At 39.2% G+C, this 23,140-nt stretch overlaps 1 protein-coding gene across 1 annotated transcript in view; it reads left to right on the forward strand.

The window, feature by feature from the left end:
• Positions 1-201: 201 nt before the first annotated feature.
• The window catches only part of LOC138012596 (protein CDV3 homolog), a 23,413-nt gene continuing 474 nt past the window's right edge, over positions 202-23,140 (forward strand). Inside the window, exons 1-6 of the mRNA XM_068859401.1 lie at positions 202-505; positions 5,577-5,656; positions 15,024-15,082; positions 15,641-15,712; positions 21,106-21,262; positions 21,745-23,140. The exon at positions 21,745-23,140 is cut by the window's right edge and continues 474 nt beyond it. Coding sequence (XP_068715502.1) covers positions 308-505; positions 5,577-5,656; positions 15,024-15,082; positions 15,641-15,712; positions 21,106-21,262; positions 21,745-21,871 — 693 coding nt within the window. The 5' untranslated portion in view covers positions 202-307 and the 3' untranslated portion in view covers positions 21,872-23,140. The remainder of the gene's footprint in view (positions 506-5,576; positions 5,657-15,023; positions 15,083-15,640; positions 15,713-21,105; positions 21,263-21,744) is intronic.

Below are 23,140 nucleotides of genomic sequence, written 5' to 3' on the forward strand. Positions count from 1 at the left end.
GGCTGGTTTACGATCTGAAAACGCTGCAACTTGCTGATCTTCGTATTTCAATTGAGTTTCTTCCACTTCTTTGGCAGCAATTTTACAAAAAATACAGCCGGGGCTTTCCTTGTCACGCGTTTCACTGTTTTCTGCCATCTTTAAACCAACCGTGGGAGAATGGGACGAGGAGTTTTTGAGCACATGCGTCGCATTTGTAGAAATTAATAAGGCAAAGAGAAGCAAAGAGAATTGTTAGGTTTGTGAAATTTTCGTGGCAAATTCCTTTTCCCGGCGCTTCGCCTGGGTCCTTTTCGTGCAGAAAGCCATGTCCGACGATGAAAAATCTCTGGAGGATTTCTTTGCGAAAAAGGCAAAAGGGAAGAAGCAGAAAGGGAAAAGCAAATTCACTACGAGTGATGCCATCACGAAACAAGTTGGAAGCAGCCAGAAAGAAACCGATAGCAAATCAAAAGACTTGTCGAGTAAAAAGACTTCTGGAGTGACAACAATACCCTCGAATCCGGTAACAGTATAAGCAGACCTTTAAGTAATAATTGTCAAGAAGTCGGACAACATTTCATTTAATCAGTAATGCATTTGGTTAATTTCATTCGGACTCTCAAGTTAAGTCACGTAGTATTTTGATGTTCAATAGCTCAACTACGGGGTACAAAATGCCTACTTGAAATAGTTAGGTCATTTTTTTTTTCACAAACATGTTGTTAATTTAATTTTAGAAGGTTTGGTACAACGACAATATATGTTGTAAAGTTTGAGTATTTTACTCCTGTGGCCCAAGGCCGGCCTGGTACATGTCGCTCACAAAGGATACACCACCGTCAACAAAATGCACTTTAAATTTATAATTAGAAATTGTTAAGTTTCGAGTGTTATAAAAATAAGATAAAATCACAGAAGATGCATTGGTACTAGGTTACTGGAAATTTGAAGTAAACACCCTGGTTGTTGATTTAAAAAAGTTTGGCCAGTACTGATGTACATTGTACGTTCAGCAGGATCACATGGCAATGAGCAATCTAGAATAGGTGTACCATGCATGTAGTTTGCTACTTCTAATCACTATTGTGGCTTTTGTAACAAGGACTCGCTCGTACGTGATTAGAATGTGCTTTGATTATGTAACTGAGTAGGGATCATATACATGTAAGCCTCGTGAGTAGAAGATCTGTGGCTACGACTAATACTCATTCGTAACTGAACTAAAGGATACTGATTATTAAATGTGATCAATATAAGCTTGTTGCATTAACTTGTTACAGCTTTGTATGATATTGATAACCATACACTTTGGCTGTGATCACAGAAGAGAGCTTACACCACAGTGAGGCATTGAAATCATGCTTCAAAAGCATTTTCAATCCTAATTTAGAAAGTAATGAGGCATCATCACTACCAGGGAAAAAGTAGTAAAGTAATGTGGTGTTTTATTATAATATCATTGTGCCCATAAAAAAATGAAAAAAATAAAATAAAATAAGCAGATTGCAAAATTATTTACAAATAGTATTAGTAATTCAAAAAAGCAAAATAATATTACATTTGTTATCTTTAAGAAAGTTATGACATTTTTTAATTTCGAAGACATGTTTCGATGTTACAAACATCATCGTCAGTACAAAATATTTGAAAAACCGTTAGGACTTATATAACAACTAGGCGAAACTTGCATAATTAAATATGATTAAGTGACAAGAAATACATATTTGAGTGAGTTACAGAGTGTTAGAAAGAATGTAGAGCCTAAAGCGTAAGTGTCAGGTTGACGTGATGAACTTGTTGGTTTAAACAAACAAGTTCATCACGTCAACCTGACACTTACGCTTTAGGCTCTACATTCTTTCTAACACTCTGTAACTCACTCAAATATGTATTTCTTGTCACTTAATCATATTTAATTATGCAAGTTTCGCCTAGTTGTTATATAAGTCCTAACGGTTTTTCAAATATTTTGTACTGACGATGATGTTTGTAACATCGAAACATGTCTTCGAAATTAAAAAATGTCATAACTTTCTTAAAGATAACAATTTGCTTTCTGCTGTCTCGACCTTTTGGTTCTAATATTACATTTCATGTTAAATGGACGGGACCTTCTTTTACAGATGTATATATAAAGAGATGAAATGAAGATTACAATCCTACAGTATATAATTTATGTAAAGGTTTCAATTGTAACTTTAAGTGCTAGTATGATCAAAAAATCATTTTCTTTTTTTCTTCAGATTTTGAAAGCATGTTCGCTTAACACTTGATTGGCAAAATTTTGAGCTTTGATTTTTATCCAAAGGCTGTTTATTTTGAGTGTTAGGTTTGGATTTCACGGTCCGCCGTTACTCACGTTCAAAACTGACCGATTGGACCTCAAGAGGGTTGGATCTAGGGAAAAGTGACGTCATTTACTTACTAGCTTAAAATGTCAGTGCGTTAACACAATATATTATATATGCCAAACACGAGTTTAAAAATCTGGAAGTCCGAAACTCCTGTGCTGCATACTAATTCAGCCGCGTACACATGCGTTGCAGTCTTAAACCAGTGAGTCTTTGACGTCATTTTCTCCTCGACCCAGCTCTCTGAAGATTTTAAAGTTAGTAATGGCGGACCAATAAATAACAAAATTCCGGTTAAAATAAACAGATGTCTTTTTAAAATCAGAACTTAAAACTTGGGTCACTTAGTGTTTAGTTAACATAGTTTTGAAATCCAAAGAAAAAGGAGAATTATTTTTTGGTCGTAGTAGCACTTTAATGTAAAGTAAATATATAAATATTAATTTTATTCATGCGTTATCTATATACAGGACTGTGCAAAAATAAGTTGACAGTCTCTTTCGGGTCTCGATTCTCTCCTCGATCCTCGATTCTTGCAAGGATAGAGAGATCGAGTTGAGAATCGTGTCAAAGGAATTGAGAATTTAATGAGCTGGTTGCTTGACTGATTCCTTGATAGACTAATAGCACAAATGCAACTGGGAATATGAATAAAAGAAAAGCCTGCTAAAGTTGCTTGGAGACTGTTGTTTGGAAGTAACGCAGAAAACCGAGCGAGTTTAGCCCTCTTTCGAATCTGGTGGCTGAAATTGGGAAAAAATCATTCGAACGACACCATTCTGTGCGATTGCGGAGGAGCATAGCCAACAATCACACGGCAAAGTGCTGCCTTTGTAATTACATCTGCAAATGGTTAGACTCTAGACTCTCTAGTCTTCTCGGATAAGGACGATAAGCCAGAGGTCCCGTCTCACAACCCTTCAATGTTCATAATCCTGTGGGACGTAAAAGAACCCGCACACTTGTCGTAAAGAGTAGGGCATGTAGTTCCCGGTGTTGCGGTCTTGTCTTTCTGGTCTGGATAGGGTAGGGTGGAGCACCTCACATAGGACCTCGAGTCCTGTTCGTGCTCCTTCCCTCTGGGCAGGTTTGCCCAGTAGAAGACACAAACAAGGTGTCTCGTAAAATGACTGTAGACAGTCTTCTACACTGTCAGACTGGAGTGGTATTTCAAGTGTACATGTACTCCGTAGGCTTCTACATTGTAATTCAGAGCATGATCCGCCCAACAGTTTAGCTGTAATCTACAATGTAGCTTGTTAGTGAAAATTACTTTTGTAGTATTTTGGCAGAGAAAAGTCTTTGAAACTACATGTATTCTGTGCGATTGCGGAGGAGTTAATTATTTTTCGTCCGTATGATCAAAGCATACTCAACAATCACACTGACTGTAAACAGTCTTCCAACACTAAACAGCGGAGTTGCATTTCAAGTTTACTCTGTAGGCATACACATGCCATCAGTAACACTGCAGTAGCAGACCTTTTTGGAAACAAATTTCCTCAGTATACACGCATGTTAATTTCAGATTTACAAAAACTGTTTCTTGGAATGTAAAACTATTCCGTAATGACTCACTTGAGACCCCGAGTTTCATTGCAACAACTGGTTTGTTTATTCCCTCACAAGAAAAATGAACAGTCGCTGGGATTGGGTTAATTGGGGAAATTATTATTAACAAAAAAGACAGGAGAAGAGAAAAAGACAACATGTTGTCCTCATGCGAATTCCCAACTCGAGGTATCAAAAGTTGGGTGGAACAGTTTTTGCTTCATGTACTTCATCCTGCGAGGATGCCATTCTCGGTTCACAGTGCTTGTTGTTTTCAAAGAATGAAACCTGATACCGGTGAACAAGTCTAGCGTCGAGATTTGACCATCACTATAATTTTCCTTCAGATCATTGCATGTAAAAAGAGATGTAAGATAAAATCCATCGCTCGGTAAAGCTTACTGTTTTGCTTTTATATTTTAATCCACAACATAAGATTGTAGTTTTGAAGAGAGGACTCACAGGAAAAGTAGCCGCTATCTTGTTTTCTTATTAAACAGTTCCTGTTGTTATTTAATCAAGGAGTAACGCTCTCGCGAAAGTTGACTAGAGTGTGAATAATTGACAATCTTTTACATCTGTGATTTTGCGAGAATCGAGTGTCGAGGATTGAGTTTGATATCGAGTAAATAGAGTCTCTATCCTTGACTCGATTCTTGATCCTCCCGAGGATTGAGTCGAGACTGTCAACTTACTTTTGGACGGTACTGCAAGGCTGTTGCCTAACAGGAGCCCGGTAGCCTGGGGCTCCCAAAGAATAGCAGCTCTGGGCGCCTTAATTTTTCACAGCAACACCTTTCACTTCATATGTTGGGCTCCTAAGTTCTCAGCATTTAACTCTGAGGGCCCCTTTAAAATTTTCTTAGGCAGCAGCCTTGTACTGTATTCATATAAAATGATTTGATCCTGACTTATGGAGCTTGAGCACATCACAGGGAAAATGGTAGATTATATTTTATAACGTTCTGTCCTGCATTTAAATAACGATGGTCTGTTAGAAAAACACAATGTACAGCCGCACGCTTGCTCCAGAGTTGGTGGCATTAAGATGGGCTAAGCAGGAATTGGTTACTTTGATCTTACTGAACAGTTTGATGCACAGTGTTTCTGCCCTTGAGTGTAATGTTTCTTCAGCTCCTTAATATGTCAAGTGCTTCATAATATTGAAGAGTTGGATGAAAAATAGACAAGGCCCTCTAGATGCTCTGCGATAATTTAGCTGTTAGTGCGTTATGCCACACTGGACAACAGTATTCGAGGACTGACCTTACAAGTGCAAAATACACTTTGAGCAAATCAGCAGGGGATACACCACTTCGTTTAAGGACCTGTAAGATGTGCAGTCTCTTAGATGCCTTGACCACAGTTTTGTTAACATTTTGATCCCATTTAAGGTCTCATTGTATGGAAACGCCCAGTGCTTTATGCGCCTTGACAGTTTCTAGAGCATTGTTGTTGACAACAAGGGTCCCTGGGAAATGTTCCACATAATTTTTTTTGTAAGAAACAAACTGTAAGTTAGACTAGACTTTGCTGTAGACATCTACTCCGTGTTTTATGGAAAGTGATACTTTTTGGACGAGAACTGCAATGAGGTACATTGTAAAATTCTCTAAAATAACTTATTCTTAGGTCTGTTATAAAGTTCCTGTAAGCTTGGAATTAATTTGGTTGTAAAATTATTTGGTTTAGAAGGAAGAAGAGTGGATTGACTTTGAAGAGCCAACAGAGAAAGATTATTCAGGACTAAGAATACAGTCACTTCAGATTGGGTAAGTTAAGTTGTAGCTGGATTAATGAGCTTTCTTTGGGCATGCAAATTCTCTTCATTTGGTTCAAACCAGTTTCAACAATTTGGAGGGAATGTCCCATTAGAAGGATGAACTCTACAACACTGTTTCACCAAATGGCAATGTTGTGATACCAGTATTATTGGACCACAAATACTTGCTTAAACAAGGCAAGGGTTTTGCTCATAACGTGATTAATTATACCGATTTCAAGAATCTGAATACAGAAGCCTTCCTCAGTGATTTGAGGGCTTCCCCATGGGTTAGTGCTTTTGTATTTGATGATTTGGATGATGTTCTTGACACATTTGAGCTACTGCTAGGTGAAACAGATAAAAGGCATATTCCAAACAAACAAAAGCGCGTCAAGAAACAAAAGCAGCCAGAATGGATGAACGAACGTATTGTTGATGCAATAAAGATTAGAAACGTAATCAAGAGCTGAAGAAGGCGTGGAAATCAAACGACGCAAATGACTGGACTAAATTTAAATGTATAAAGTGCTTTGTTACGAACCTAATAAGGAAATCAAAACGTGTCTTTTTTCAAGAGTCTATAGAAAACAGTAGTTTATAGAGGGAATTCAAAAGGAATATGGAAACCCTAAAATCGCTAGCTAAATAAAAAAAACAAAACGACATTAAAGAATTATTGGTTCGGGAACATGGCTCTATTGAAATGGACGCGGAAGTGATGGCAAACATGTTCAATGAGTTTTTTGCGAACATTGCTAGTGCATTGTGTGCAAATCTCTTATCAGTGGATTTGGACACTAGCAAATTGGAGTACATGTATTTTGTCTCCTCCAGGCTTTATAATTACATCACTCAATTCAATATCCCAGCTATTACAGTGCAACAAACTTAATGCTTGATTGTGAGTTTGCCTAACAGTAAAGATACAGGCCCTGATGGCGTAAGTGTAACATTGCTCAAACTGATCGCACCTGCTCTGTGTCAGCCCTTGACAAGGTTGTTCAACTTGTCCATGGTGAAAGGCTATTTCCCAAGCAAATGGAAAATTGTGCATGTTACTCCCTCCACAAGGATGGTTCCCGTGATTGCAAGGACAATTACAGACCTGTTTTGTCTGTGCTGTCTAAGTTACTTGAGAAGCATGTTGCACATGTGTACATGGACTACTTAGTTCAAAATGGACTTATCTACCATTTACAGTCTGCTTTTCACAAAGCTCACTCCACCGAGATGGCCCTTATCAATCTCATGGATCAGGTTTTACACAGCCTTGACTGAGACGAGGTTACTGAATTGGTATTTGTCAACTTTAAGAAGGCCTTCGACGTGGTAGACCATGGTCTTCTCTTGAAGAAGTTCGAACTATAACAGAGCACTTTCCTGGTTCACGTCTTATCTCTCGGATTGTTTCCAGTTTGTTGCTCTTGATGGACAATCATCCGCACGCCTCGTAGTCAAGCATGGTGTACCCCAGGGTTCGCTATTGGGGCCCATCCTGTTCCTTTTGTTTGTTAATGATTTACCACTCCATCTACAGAACTCCTCAGTTGATATCTTCGCAGACGACACCACTCTGTCATTGAATGCTCATTATAGTGACCTTAACAATCTAACTTGTGATTTAAATAGTGACTTGGATTCTCTCAACGAATGGTCAGCACAAAATAAGATGTTCATAAATGTAAAGAAAACTAAATCAATGCTTGTTACAGGTAGAAGAATACCCAGCAAAGTCAATGACTCTTGTGAGGACGTAAGTTTCCAGCTCAAGATAGGCGGTGTAGGTATAAACAGTGTCAAATCCCACAAGCTGAGTCCAGGTGTAACACTGGACTCAGAAATGAGCTATGAATGTCATGTTGAGGAGCTCTCAAAGAAGCTTTCAAAGCACCTAGGACTGCTGAAACATATTAGTCCCTACCTCAAGCAGGCACAACGAGAGATGTATTTTAATAGCATAGTTAAGCCAATTTTGATGTATGGCATTATGATATGGGATAACTGTAGTAATAGTGGCAAGCAGTTAATTTTAAGATTACAGAAGAGGGCTGTTAGAATTATTCTAAATGCAGAAAGAGAGACACCTTCAGTTTCTCTTTTTAATAGACTAAACTGGTTGCCCTTCTATAAAGAGAGTGCTATAAAGCGTAACACATTAGTGTTTAAAAAAATAAATAATTACACTGTCCCAGAATTCATGCATACTATGCTAATCCGAAACAGCGATTGCCACAACAGAGTCACGCACCATAGTAACCTTAACCTTTTTACCCCCAAATACAAATGAGAAACGGAAGGGGGGCGCAGCTTTGCAGTACAAATGTCTAAGCAATGGAACACTCTTAACATTTAACATTACAGGGCTGGAAATTGCGACCAATACGGTCGCATTTGCGACTAAAATATCTGGAGAAGTCGCAAATTTGCGACTCGTTGTCACCTTCGTTCTTTCGAAACAAAAGGGTTAGAAGTTGCCACTTCGCTGCTACTTTTGCTAAAATAAATAAATAAATAAATAAATAAGTGACAAAATTATTTTGTTTCTCGCTGTGAATTTTCTCTGAAGGTAGCGTAATTGTATAGTAATTTAGCTGCGATGTTACGTGCACAGCTCTATTCCTTCGATCATTCGCCATTTTCAGCAGTTTCTTTACACAAGTACTGCGGGCTCATATTTTTTTGCTAAACCGCTGACAACACAATGCAGCGCGGCGATTTTACGACTAAAATTTGCGAAATTGCGACTAAATTTTCGTATCTTATCGCAAAATGCGACTGGATTTTTTCGTTAATTTCGAGCCCTGCATTAATCTTAGAAGTCAAGAATCTGTAGCATGTTTTAAGAGGATGTTTTACTCTCAATTTTTAAGTGAGCAGAAGGCCACCATGCTTATATAATTTTTAAAATTCTTATATCTTTCTTATTTGATAGTGATATGTGTATATATTGTCTTGTAAATAATTTTATAATAAAGTTTCTATATAACGCGCGCTCTCATTGGTTTAAACAGCGTGCTTTATGAGAGTACAAAGCACGGAACAAACGAAAGCCCACGCCATCATTCGCAGAAATGGCAGATGAATTTCCGAATTTTACCTTGGGTATTATTGAAGCTGTCAGTTAAAGGCTTGCTCAGATATTCTGTCAAGTGCTTTGGATGGAAGACCTCAACCGTCGCCCGGTCCAGCAGTTCTTTCAAGCTCAGAAAGTCCTCACGCTGGAGTTCTTCATTTACAAAATTCCCAACAGGTTTTCAGATTCCAGCCGCAAGCAATGAAGAGTTTGTTTTCCAGTTGTCATGTCGGAAACGTGCAGGTTTTCATGGGCAACAATTCGGCCGGTTTTCACTGAACTTAATCATTTAGATCCTCTTTTTTGCTGTTTTTTACGGACTGAAACCGAACATTGAGGCACTTGTTTTTCCATAAATTCTAATTTTGTGTGATTTTCCAGTTGATTGATGTTTTGACAAGCCTTTGTTTCATTAACCAATCAAATAATCTTAAACATTCTTACAAGCGCGCTGATTGGTCCAAAGTAGCGTGCTTTATCAGAGTATAAAGCACTGTGCTGACGACATCTCAGTTCGCCACAAGCAGCGCGCGCTTTGAAAATAAAGTAGAATTTTTGAAGAAAATTACTTGTTTTTTATCATAAAACAAATAAAGAAGCCTTGACTGTGCTCTGTTCTGTTGTAAAGCACTTAGGAAGCGGCTAGAGCACTCAAGAAGTAGGGAGAAACACTCGCCTATCGGCTCGTGTTTCCCCCTACACTTCTTTCGTGCTCTAGCCGTTTCCTGCGTGCTTTACAACAGAACAGAGCACAGTCAAGGCTTCTTTATTTGTTAATTACATCGTTTTACATTATCAATCGTAAGGGGGGCGCAGCAACAGTAGCATTAATTAACTTTATATAGGGCCACAAATTTATCAGTAGCCTTTAGCTTACTGTCACGTGTTACCCTATTCAAATAGTCTATTATTAGTATTATTATTATTATTATTATTTGATACCCTAGCAGTTGGCAATGGAAAAAAACAATGCAAAATACACATGTTTAATTTGTTGCTTGTGCAGTACTTTGTAAATAGTGCAAGCGGTTAGCAATAAGCAGTACCCAGTAAAAGTAAACAAAAGATAGTTTAATTTGTCATGCACGCAATACACAGTTGTAGAATTAGATGAAGTGCTCTCACTCTATGTCCTATAATTTCTTCTTTTTCAAGTTTAGCAAGGCTTCAAATGAGTGTTGTATCCAACAACAATCTCTTCTTCTTGTAAATTAAACACAAGCTGACCTCTACAGTTTTAATTTTCCAGACAAAAAATCAAAATATGTCACACACAAGTTTGCTTCCAAAAAACACAGTTTTATTATGGGTGAGAATGCACAGCAAAAGATAAGGGCTTTTACTGATTGTGATTATAGTGATCAGTATTCAAATGTTTGCCAAAGACTTGCCTTGCCTCTGTGTTCAGTGCATTCTTCGTAAGCGGAATACACGCATAGCGAATGCAATGTTTGTGATTCCTTGGTAGATAGTCCAAGAAAATATTTTTCCATTTTCTAGAAATGATAATGCATCAATTCTGATTGTTCCAGCCAATAAATACCTCTGGTCTTCAAGGAATTCCCAATTTTGGTACCCATTTGCTGCCATTCCAGGGGTTTCAATAAGCACCGAGGGCCGACAAAAAGCGTCGGCTGCATCGCTCAGAGAAGTCGGCTACTTTTTACCCTACATTGAATTACTTGAAGGATTCCGTCAAACCTGAAGTAAAATTAATTTTTGATCGACTTGAATGTACCTTTTTTAACCTCAATTTCAAAATAATTATCAGATTTGATATTGCCATCTTTGAGCTACAGTGCACGGCTATAACTTTTTTCCGCATTTTTGCCTAGACCAACCGTCACATTTTTTACATAATTCAATTACGTTTAGTTACGTCCCCAAACATATCAAGACGTTTAATGTAAAACAGGTCGTTATTGAGTAATCATTGCATCAAGACTTGTTTTCCAAAAACAGTAAATTTTTCGTTAGCTTCATTGGTTAAGCCTTCTCGTTTGTTCAGATTAAAATGACATATTCTTATTGTTCGACAGAACTGATTTCTCATGTTGAGAAATGTTGAAATTCGCACATAAGAGTTTTGCCGTTCCCGGCAGCTTGAAATTGGTAGTAATGATGACATGAAGTTGTCGAAACATCATAATTATAACGTTAAAAATCGTTAATTTTCCTTTTGAAATGGTTTTCCAAATCTTTCTTCGCTGGAAATTATCAAAAGAATGCGCTTAATTGCACACTCAGTGTCTCTGTTGATTAGCAATCTTCCTTCATCTTCAGTGCTGGAAATCACATTTCAGAGCTTCCAGATTTCACAATCGTCTGGAGGAGCGTGCCCCCAGACCCCCCTAGATGAAGGGGCCTAACGGCCCCTTCTTGATACAGTCGGCTACTAGACTCAAAACCAGCTGCCTACTTCAAATTTTATTGAAACCCCTGCATTCCAAAAGAAGGTGGTTCAACAACACTTCTGTTTCCACATGTTGTGAAATGAAAAGTAATACAAGTCATTATTAAAAAAAATCAAAAACTGACATTCTAATAAACATTAGCCTACTGTTCTGTGGAAAACATAATTATATGGCCCATTAATTTTTGATGTCTGATGGAAACAGATTACTTTAAACAGTCATACATGTACATGTAGAATTCCAAGCCGTTTCAGGGACCCTGAAAATTGCAACTAAAGTGATGTGGGCATGCAATGTAAAGTGGGTAAATGTTTAATGAGTGCGTGAGATGTTTTGCAATTTTTTCTTGAATAACCAAAACATTACGTTTTATCAGTTTGGGGAGATGTCATTGTTTGGCAGCCATGGTGTGTGATGATACTGATCGAAATGTGATCTTCATATCAAGTAACATAATGCAATCTGTTAGGCATTGTATTCGATACATGTACATCTAGCTGATTAAAAGAGTTGATTCTGCAAAGGGCTTCTGTTGCGTCTTGTGCTCCTCGTGTCTGGTAGAAAACGTTTCATGGTGCCAGAAGTGGTGGCATGGCATCCATAATGATTCTCAGTAGATGAATTGCTGGTCTATGCGATCAGCGGAACAAAAATGACAAAGTGATCGCATGAAGTGGAGCTCAGAACAAATGGTAGCGCTGGCGTTAATGTTGTTGACTGTTAACCATCTGCTGTTAGCTGTGCGAGACCTTCTTCTCAAGTATTAGTTGGCTCTCCTTCAGAAATGAAAGCAAAATGGTGAGTGGAATCACTTTGTGGGCTGTTTTCAAACCCTGATACTTGCCAGACCTGATTGAAAGGGAAAGAGCTACACAAGCGTCATCTCAATCAATCGCGAAACGACAACAGCAGAGTATGGTGCAAATTCCCATAACTATCCCTCTAGCACCAAAGCTAGAGTTGAGTGGTAACCTATCAGCCAACTGGAAGAAATGTTACCGGGTAAATTACGAAATTGCTGCACAGCTTAAGGACACAGGGGACCCAACTGCCAGTAAGGAACTTTGAACAGCAACGCTGCTGACATGCATCGGATCAGATGCCCTGGATGTATAGGAAGGCCTCGAGTAAAAAGATGATAATGAGAGGTGGGATATTGATATTGTTCTTCAGAAACTAGAGGAATGTTGCACATGTGAGACAAATGAGATATATGAATGGTACTATTATTTTTTTAACAAACGAGATCGAGAGCCTAATGATTCAGTGGATGCATACATCTCACTGCCCTCTACATACTAGCCAAGACTTGCAATTTTGGATCCCTGGAAGCAGCCTATTTTGGGATTGTATTGTTGTTGGAATATGCGACAACCAAATCCTCAAGAAGCTTCTACAGGTTTCCAAGCTTAGTGGAAAGGACTGTATTGGTATCTGCAGATCCTATGAAACTACAAACCAGCTGAAAGCAATGAGTCAGGAGGAGGTCCGCATTGCTGAAGGCAAGAAATTTGAAAGTAGCAGACCAGGAGACATACAGATTCAATGCAAATTCTGCACCGGATGCGTAAGAGAAACAAATTTGAGTGCCCAGCTTGGGAAAAGTCCTGCTTGTCATGTAGCAAGCCGAACCATTTTGCAGTTACCTGCCAGTCTAAGTCACATAAACCAGTGAGAAGATCGGTTTTTCACATTAAAGAATCGGGTGAGACTGTAAGTCACCTGTGTTTATGTCAAGGAACAAATTTGCGCTATAGATGACAATAAGAAGAGCACAGGGAAACTCTTTGCCACAGTGCTTCTCAATACACCCTTTTCCAAACTGGCTGCCATTTAAATATTCTTTTGTTTTTATTCAAATTAGCCCTGGATACCTCGTTCCTAAGCTTAAAATTCAAAAGGATATTTTGCCTTGAACGAGGCATCCAGGTCTACTTTGAATAAAAACAAAAGAATATCTAAATGGCAGCTATTTTGCAAAAAGTGGTATGGGCAAGAATTTTGCATCTGACTTGATAGTGGTGTTATGGTCAACATTCTACCCGAGGAAACCTTTAGTAGGGCCTGTGGTGCAGAAAACTGAGTAAAAGAGTTGATTGTGATGAGCGCCTCTGTTGTGTTTTTTGCCCTCCGTGTTTGCAGTAGAAAAGGTTTTGTTGTGGGTGGGTTAGTTAGCTGGAGCTTAGCAATATCAGACTCATTCATAAAATCATGTATATGTTGTGGCTCCTCAAGGAACTGTTTTGAGAAATTTGAAGTAAAAGTGTAACTTACTTGTGAAAGCATTCTTCAACAGTGGCAACAAGCTTCCCTCACAGCATGTTGTTTGCCAGAACTGGCAATTACAGTTTTATACTTTTCCTACAGAGTGCCTTTAGGTCCCGCACTGTGTCCCTCTGGTAACTCTTAAGTACAACTCCACTATTGTTACGAAATCACGTATGGTACTTCTTGAGCAGCCTAACAGACAAAATGCATTTGCCATGCTGCAGTTGTTTTCATTCATCACCAGCTGAAGGACCTGACTGTAGCACTCATGGATAGTGGTAAAATTGTGCTGACCAACACGGAATGGCTAAGCGGTGCCTGCTGTGTCTGTTGCACTTGCTGTGATTCATTGTTGTGTAGAGGATGTACATGTAGCTGCTGCTTCAGCTTGGAAATCATCTTTTCTGCTTTGATGAGCCTCTTCTCCAGTGTCTTTATAACCTCACATTTTGTCTGGACAAAGTCAGCCAGCTCCTCTGCATCTTTAGAGGCCTCTTCAAATTATTTTTCTTTGTCAGCTAATTTACATGTTATTTGATTTTTAAATGCTTTCAATACATTTTCATGCTACTTCATTAAAATTACTAATCTTCATACTTCATGATTTGTGTTAGGAATTAAATGTTAAACTGCGTGGAGTTGTAAAACTGTCTACTCGCTGTACACAACAAGCTTGCCACTTAGGAATCACTTTGTTTAACGTTCAAAAGAAAAACGAAAATCAAAGAACAAAATTTAATTATAATACCTGCACATGTTCATACAGTTTGATTTGAGGTGGACATGTGACATATTATCATGACACTGGCTGATTGATCACTGAACATGTTTCTTTCCCATGGAGAAACATTTCGCTTGTTTTCTTGCACGGCAAAACCTTTTCTTTAAAAGTGTTGCAAAGTATTAGCATTCTTCATTATTACTCAATTCGACTGCTCACTTAACCTTGAATCTGGACTTTCACTTATCCTGCACAGGTGAAAATCTGAACGACACAAGTGTATTTTCTGCAGCATCAGATTGATTTGACAGCAACCTTTGCCTTTCACATCGAATTCCATGTGTAGTACATAAAATAACTTGCGGTAAAACGTTTTGTCGATGCTCGTCTGACCACAAAATAATAATTCAAATGCGTGCTGATTCCCTCAATCACAATGATGACAAGGTCTACATTGCTTCCCCTCCCATAACACATTTGGTTTACCTCCCAGATTTTGGAGGCACCTGACGCAGCCTGAACCAGGGTCTTTTTCTCAACGACATGGAGGCAGAGAAGAGAGACCCTGGGAACGAGGTTGGGTTTGGGTTAGGCTTTGTCTTGGCAATACTTTATTATTTCACTTCAAGTAAATCAGCTATCTTTTGAGTACCCTACAATGTAAAATACCATGTCCCAATTTTTTTAACCCTTTTTATACAGTTGGCTGGAAAACAAAAGCAAAATAATTTACTTGGTTAAAAAAAAACCCAGTTACAGAAACAAAAAAAACCTTGCAAGATTTTCAACAAATAGTAAGAGTGAAAACAAAACAGAACTGACGAAGTTTTGATCATCATGGTGACTAAGAGATTGTATTGAAGGCTGAATCTATAAGTTTGCTGGTGGTTTGTTTCAGAGAGAGCACCGATGGAGAAGGGGCTGACGTAAATGAACAAGACGATAAGGATAATGAAGGTAAATACTTTGGTATATGATGTCATACATTTAAACAATTTGGCTCATTTCTGAGGATTAATGGCATCAGCATCTTATCAATGATGTGCATTTTAAGTGTCATTATGTTTGGCTGGCCTAAAGTAAAACACTGGTTCCATCTGTTCAGCAAAGTTACAAAATTTAATGTAAGTCCTGCTGGACAGAGGTTAACATCTGAATGGTAGTCAGTATGGAAATACTCCATTCTGTAGTTACAGTGGGAAGTCAGGTTTGCACTTCTCACCTCTGTGCTTGTATGTGGGGTACATTTCAGCAAATTTATACCATATTTTAGGGTACTCTAGTTTTCCACCCTAGCTGGCTTATTACATCTGGCTGCGGTGCCGTGCCCTGGTATCATACATGGACCATGTAGCAGCTTCCAAAGGTGCCTTATTTTTAAATGACGTTGGCTTGCTTTCATTGAAGTGCACCCTTTGCAGGTTATTTCTGGTCCCAATGCTGCAAGATAGGGTATTAAGCAGGGCCGGCAGTCCGTTTTTTTTTTAAAACTCATTTACCCTTTTTCTGTGGCAGATGCTTCTGTGAAGAAAGACAGAACTACAGGACCATGGCAACAGATGTCACAAGCATCACAAACTAGTGCTGGTATGTGCCACGCACTGGTGACTCAGTTGGTTGAACACCGGGTTGTCACGCGGGAGGTCGTGAGTTCAACTCTGGCCGGACCAACACTCAGGGTCTTTAAATAACTGAGGAGAAAGTGCTGCCTTTGTAACGACATCTGCGAATGGCAAGTCTTCTCGGATAAGGACTATAAGGTGCAGGTCCCGTCTCATAACCCTTGGGTATAAATTCTGTGGGACGTTAAAGAACCCGCACACTATTCGAGAATAGTAGGGCATGGAGTTCCCGGTGTTGTGGTCTGATCTATGGATATAGGGGTTAGGTGTCAATTGGGATGAAAGTTCTGTTCCTCACCCCTGCCACTCCATGAATTGTGGCGAATAGATTAAATTCGTAATGTGGACTGCACAAATTAAGAATAATAATTATTATCAACTGCAACAGTATCTCATTCTTTGTCAATGATTGCAAGAATGTCCAGCATTTGTCAGTAATGTACGTTCATTTTATTGGCGCCACCAACTTACACTATGGATGATGCTATCGTGGTCAGGTAACTGACGCATCGCCCACCTTGTCAGCAAAAAGTAGGCGAAGACCAGGAAAGGCTACCGCATCCAAGCCCGGAGATTATCCATTCACACCATGTCAACCGTTTGCACTCGCATGAAGTTTGCCAGCTGGAATGTGTGCACCCTGATGGATTCGGATACTGGGCCTGAGGGATGGAAAGCATTGATCGGACATGAATTGAGAAGATTGGATGTTGATGTTGCAGCACTGCAAGAAACCAGATTCCCTGCAAAGGGAAGTATTATTGAGAAGGGTGTGGTTACACTTTCTTGTGGAAAGGTCGACCCAACCATGAACGACGTCTGCATGGAGTTGCCTTTGCCATCAAGACAAACATCCTCAAACATCTTAACGAGCTTCTTGTCGGTTTGATTTAACGTCTCGTGATAGCCAGACTTCAGCTTTGTAATGATTTTCTCAGTCATCTGTCCAGTACATACGCACTGACACTTGACGTCAATGATATTGTAAAGGAAAACTTTTATGCTGCTCTTGATGAGTTGATTGTCAACACCCCAATCAAACAAAGATCCCCTGCTGATACTTGGTGATTTTAATGCCTGTGTTTGATCTGAACACAAGATGTGGCCCCCAACTGGACATAATGGTATTGGGAAGATGAACCAGAATGGCCAACTTCCACTTGCCAAATGTACTGAGCACAATCTCCTTATTGCCATTACCTGGTTTTAGATGCAAAACAGATACAAAGGAACATGGCAGCACCCTAGATCAAATTATTAACATCAAATTGACTTCATAATCACTAAGGCTAGAGACCGGAAAGAAGTCAAGAAAGCTCGAGCCATTATCGGTTCAGATAGCTGTTTAACAGACTACTTGCTTGTGAATGTGAACTCACGATTAAGCCTTGAAAGAAGAAGCTAAGATTATAGGCCAAGTTCAAGAAGTTTGATGTTGATTCGTTGCAAAATCGAGCTGTTCAAGATGATTTTCAGACAAAACTGTCTGACAGCTTTTTACAACTCACAGATGTTTAACCTGTGGCTGGGTTGTAGAAGGATTTGAAAGAGGCGATTCTCAGCTCTTGCGCAAAAACAATTGGCTCAAAAAAAGATAAACCAAGATTGGTTTGATGACAAAACGCAGGTAGCAGTGGAGCCCCAGAACATGATCTTTAAAATTTGAATTACTAGAAGCAAGAAATGTACCTCAGGAGCGGACGTGTGAGCTCAAAAAACCAATGGTGGCAAAATAAAACAGCAGAACTTCAGGAATTAGCAGGCGGCCAGAACTCGAAAGCCTTCTTTGCTGCAATAAAGATAGCCTCCCACGCAGACATTCTTATAGCTTCGTCACGCGTTCCTTCCCCACGAGCGTCTGCTGAAGTGAGCCACACATTCCTTTCCCTTTGTTAAGAAACTGTCATCTGGAAATCAGTGCTTAGCAAGGGTATGGTGTCGTTTCATCTAAAATTCACAGCGCCGCGGAAATAAATAAATGCGAATAAAATTTTGAAGTTTGAACTGCACGAGAACCACTACCTTCAATCGCAATGAACGCAACTAGGACAGTTGGGAAAAGAAAGCTTGAAAAAATCCATTACGTTTAAAGGGAAATTACGGTCTAGAAAAAAGTTTCTCTAAATTACTAAAACTACTCCCCAAGAATTCGAAAATAATTGCCGTTTTGTCCAGTTCCCTGTAAAAATGTGGCAAGAGCACTTTGAAGTTGCCTCTTTCGTTACTTGGAGAGCGCCATCTTGGTTATGACGTGTTATGACGTAGAAATAGTCAGCAAACATGTTTGACCTTACCAAGTTCTTTGTCCCCCGACCACTTTCTCAATGTTGTGTGACCTTTCTGCTCCAAGAAGTTCAAATGTAAGATGAACTATGGTAAACGGTCTTGTGGTTCAATAGCTAGTATACCAAGTAGGCCATAACTGCGACAGAAACTCAAGTCACTTAATACTTTTAGATTCTGTGGTCAATCAAACTAGGCGGCAAAAATCAGCCAAAGCAAATGTAAACAAGACAAAAACCTTGAACATTCTTTTGCGACAGCCGTCTTTGATGCTTCAGCAAACGTATTTGTTTCGCCGACGAAACTTTCCATCGCAAGGCTTTTTTTTCCTTTGCAGGATGGTGATCACATGGTACAAATCCGCCATACTGGGACGCAAATTGCGCACTGGGACATCTAAAACAAAGAAAATTTAGATTAACTAGCCTTTGTTTTAGATGTCCCAGTGCGCAATTTGCGTCCCAGTATGGCGGATTTGTACCATGTGATCGCTATCCTGCAAAGGGCCCGTTATCGCTGTTGGGGTTTTATGCTTTCGAGGGGGATGAAACTAGACACATGTCTAGACTTTCCCACCGGAAAATGAAAATTTAAAGAAAAGTTGGGCTGCGAAAATAAAACATCTATGGATTCCTCAAACCTGAAAACCTGACTTCTATATTGTCTGTTCGGGTCTGTCATTTTGCTAAGGAGGACTTCAATCGGGATCTTCAGGTATATGAATATTCGTCTTGGTAACATTCGCCTCATACTGAAATCTCAGTCAACCAGTCCGAAATATCATTATATTGGAGCGAGAAAACTGAATCAAGCAATATATAGACGACTTTCACTGTTATGCGCCAGACAGTAAAATAACCAACTGAAATGTAGTTAAATTTTGTTAGCTTTATAGACCCTACCTAAACGATTTACTCTCACCATTCGATGGAAATATATAAATCGATCGTTTGTTTTGAAGTTGTAACAGGGATCTCGTAGAAAGCCACGGTAGACAGATTAAACTTGATTTCCAGGCGTTTATTTGACAGCAATGAGCGCTCCTGCATATAACTCGCATATAAAACCCTGTTTAACGACCACGAGGTAAATCTGTTCTGAAGGTGGAGCCAATGTTAATACAATTTACCCTCTGGATGAAGATTCAAGTCTACATAGTATCGCTCTCCTCGCCTGTGTTTTCCTTGTTTACATCAAGTACATCTAGTCATCCGGAGAAATCCTTGACTATTCCTACGTCATAGCCTCGTTTGCATACACAAAAGCAAAGATGGCGGATTTCAATTTAAAATTGCCCATGTTTGAAGCGTTATTGTTGGCTATTTGAACACCTTAAGCCCAAATGAGTGGTCAGGTATGACAATAAAGGTAAAGAACTTTTGATTCAGAGAAACTTTTTCTAGGCTGTACTTTCCCTTTGAGCTTGAAATTTTCAGGCCTCTTTAGGTGATGATCGTCTCTATAAATTTGATTTAATGTTTTTGTGTTGCGAACCGATCAATCGTACTCAGTGATTCTTCGATTTGAAAAATAAATCAAACCTTAAATCAGTTCAACGAAAGGACTACAAGAAATGGGGTTATTCGAACGAAACGACTCCACTGAAAAAGCGGTGAAAGAAATGTAAATATGGTCTCAATCCCGAGCGCCGCAAATAGAGTTGAAATGAACGGGAGCAAATGTTTCAACCATACGAATTCTACGGTACTCATTCTGTGAGGAACCGCAAACATCTAAGCCAACGCATGGAATTTATATGCTACAGTTGCTATAAAAATTTAAGTCAGCGATTTTAATTGCCCAACACACGAGTGACGACGCCCATTTTCTTGCAAAATTTTCTCTGGGTGCAAAGTGCAGTTCCAGAATCTGGAAGTCCTTTGTGAAGACGCCCATTTTCTTGCAAAATGTTTTCTGGGTCCAAAGTGCAGTTCCAGAATCTGGAAGTCTGTTGTGAATTGGTTCACTTAAATTCTGGCTCGTTTCAGCAGACGCTCGTGGGGGAGGAACGCGTGACGAAGCCCTATAAAGAGTGTCTGCGTGGGAGGCTACAATAAAGACTGTTTATGGTCCCAGCATGCATGGCCCATCTCCACTGAGAGCAGAAGATGGAAGCCTGGTAAAGGACCTTGCATCAGTACAAGCGCGTTGGAGGAAACATTTGTCCAATTTGCTTAATTGTGAAACTGAGGTTGACCAATCCGTTATTAGCGGGCTGAGACAGTTTTCCTGGAAGATGCACTGATAGTCACAATCCACAAGAAAGGATAAAGCTTATTGTGGAAATTACAGAGGCATCTCACTGTTGTCAACTGTTGGTGAAGTGTTCACTAAGACCATACCTAACCGCATCGCTCAAATTGAGGGGTCCAAATTGCAGAGGAAGTTTTATCATATACAAAGTGTTGATTAGGCACCATTGACATGATCTTAGTCCTATGACAAGTTCAAGAGAAATGTAGAGAGCAAAGGACTACCCCACCTCCTATATATAGCCTTCTTCTACTTGTGCAAGTCTTTTGACTCAGTCATTAAAGAAATCTTATGGGCGATTCTAAGGAAGTGATGCTGAAGAATCATATCAAATCATCCAAAAAATGTTCTTACCTGTGGGAGGTCTTTGAGTTTGACTCCGGCCGAACCAACACCCAGGGTCTTTAAATGACTGAGGAGAAACTGCTGCCTTTATAATGACTTCTGCAAATGGTTAGAGTCTCTTGTCTTCTCGGATAAGGACGAGAAACTGTAGGCCCCGTCCCACAACCCTTCAATGTTCTTAGCCCTGTGGGACGTAAAAGAACCCACAAACTATTGGCAAAAGAGTAGGACATGGAGTTCCGACTGTGGTGTATCATGGTTGGAAGGGTAAATGCTAGGAAATACTAGCTACATCAAGCTCCTCAAAAATCCGAGGGTAAATAAAGATATGATACACATGGTATAGGTCAAGATTGATAAATGAGATTAGTTTAGCTCTGTATTAACAATATGGACTCTTTAAGAGCGTGAGCTTCAAAAAACTCAGTCAAGAATACTAAACTGAAATACATTTCAATTCATCTATACTTATAACAGTAGCACCTAAAGAGGAAGCTAAACCAGCTGGAGTTTATAGACCACCTGCTTACAGAGCCCCTGGAAGAAGAGCTCCAGTTGGAAAATCGAAGGCTCCAGAAATTGACAGTGAAATTGCCTTTCCTTCACTGTCAGCTTCCATGGCAACAAACAAAAGGTGGGATATTTCAGACACCGGGGTGAATCGTTAGGCTTTGATTGAATCTTTGTTGTGACTTTGCTTTTTCAATAACTTAATTAAGCCACAGAAACATTGATGAAAGTTGTGATAACAATGGGGCTGACAGGCCTACACAACTCCTATCCGCGTGTTTTAGCCAGCTTATAGTTTGGCTCGAACTAGTATGTCTTTTAAGGATCTGCCCCTTTTGTATGAAACGATCGGGAGATCTTGAAATATTTCGCTAAGTAGCGGTTGATGCTGGATTAAATGCTTATCTTCCTTGCATTTCTGTAGGAGGGTTTGTTTCCTTTTCTCAAATTTGATATCTGAGAGTGTAGCGGTAATCAGGCTTTCTGGGTATCCTCGTTCAAGAAGACATTCTCTAAAATGACCCCTCTTTGACGCCTTTTTGACCCCTAGGGCAATACCCTTTTTACATAGTGAGATTTTTCACTTGCGCCTTTTTTCTCCTACAGCAAAGAAGCAAGCAATGGAAAGAATTTTGAACCAGTGAAACATGGGTCAAGAGCAGTTGAAAGCTTAGCTGACCACCGTCCACATTTAAATTTGGAAAATAAATTTGATGCTTTGGGACAAAACTAATGATGTCAATAGTATTTACAACAAGGACTGGATGAAATCAATTCATTTCACAAAAAAGGGAAGAGTATCAGAAATTTAAAGAATAATAGTGAGCTTGGAATTCTATGTTTAAGAGTAAAAAATAATGGAAGGCTGGGGTAAAGAAGACGTTTGATTTAAACTCCAATTAACGAGAGGTAAACAGTCGAAGTAGAAAAGGTTCCCTGTGACTTTTTTTCCTCGCGGTCAAAAAATCTTGAGTGATTCATTGATGCCTTTTAGGATTGCACCCATTTTCTAATAAGTGGGTGGTCTATCTCATTAATTATGGCACTGTGTGGATCATGTTTCTATTGAATAAGGAACAATGTGTAATGATTGTTTCATTTTTTCTAACTTTTTGTGAAACAGTGCTGAGGCCGTGCTCTGAAAAGTACAGGAGACCGACCTTATGGCCAATAGCATTGAAATCATTTGCACCCACCACTGGCCAGAGCCAAAAGCTAATAGCAAGATGTCCATAAGCTTTGCTACAACACTGCCTCGAGTGCAAGTACAATAGCTTATATTTATCAGTATTTAACACAGGGATACCAAATGGTTATAAAGGCAATGGTCTTTTTCTGAAGTCTGTCCAAAGGACAAGATTTGTTTGTTCTTGGAGGTCAAGAGCTTCAGTTTGGTATCTTTGGCTCAAGTAACGCATCTATTGATTCTGGGCTTATATGACTGAGTGTTCATAGGAAGAAGACCTTTTGAGGTGAGATGCCATGGGATCAAGGTACAGATCAACCGAGGTCAATATTCCAGTGCATACAATGCAATTTATTATGTAATTTCTATTACTGGCACTGCAGGGATCTTTTAAGATAAAAGAAAGATAATCTGTATGGCTCTTCCTCTTCGCTCTCCTAAACTTGGCTATTTTGTAGTTGACCCTGTAATTTGTGCTCTACTACCCATAAATCTATTAACATTTTGGTCATATGAATCCAAAAGAAATGAAACAAGAAATCTAGTCTGCTTTAGTACACTAATAGTATTATTATAAGAGGGCATTGTACTTGTCTATAAGGGAAGTGCTTATGTTTTTTTCTGTTTGATTTTTTTCGTTGCTATGCTATTTTGCCTTTTTTTAATTTTGGGTATAACAACTGAATCTATTTTTGGTTAGGTATTGCTTTATTTTCCTTGTGAACAAATTTAAACTTTGAAATAAATTATTACAGATAAAGAAATGAAAAAGGCATCATGTTAATTTGGAAGAGCGAGGCTGGTTCCTCTTTTGTA

This window comes from Montipora foliosa, chromosome 8 (assembly GCF_036669935.1).
Source record: "Montipora foliosa isolate CH-2021 chromosome 8, ASM3666993v2, whole genome shotgun sequence".
Lineage (NCBI taxonomy): Eukaryota > Metazoa > Cnidaria > Anthozoa > Scleractinia > Acroporidae > Montipora > Montipora foliosa.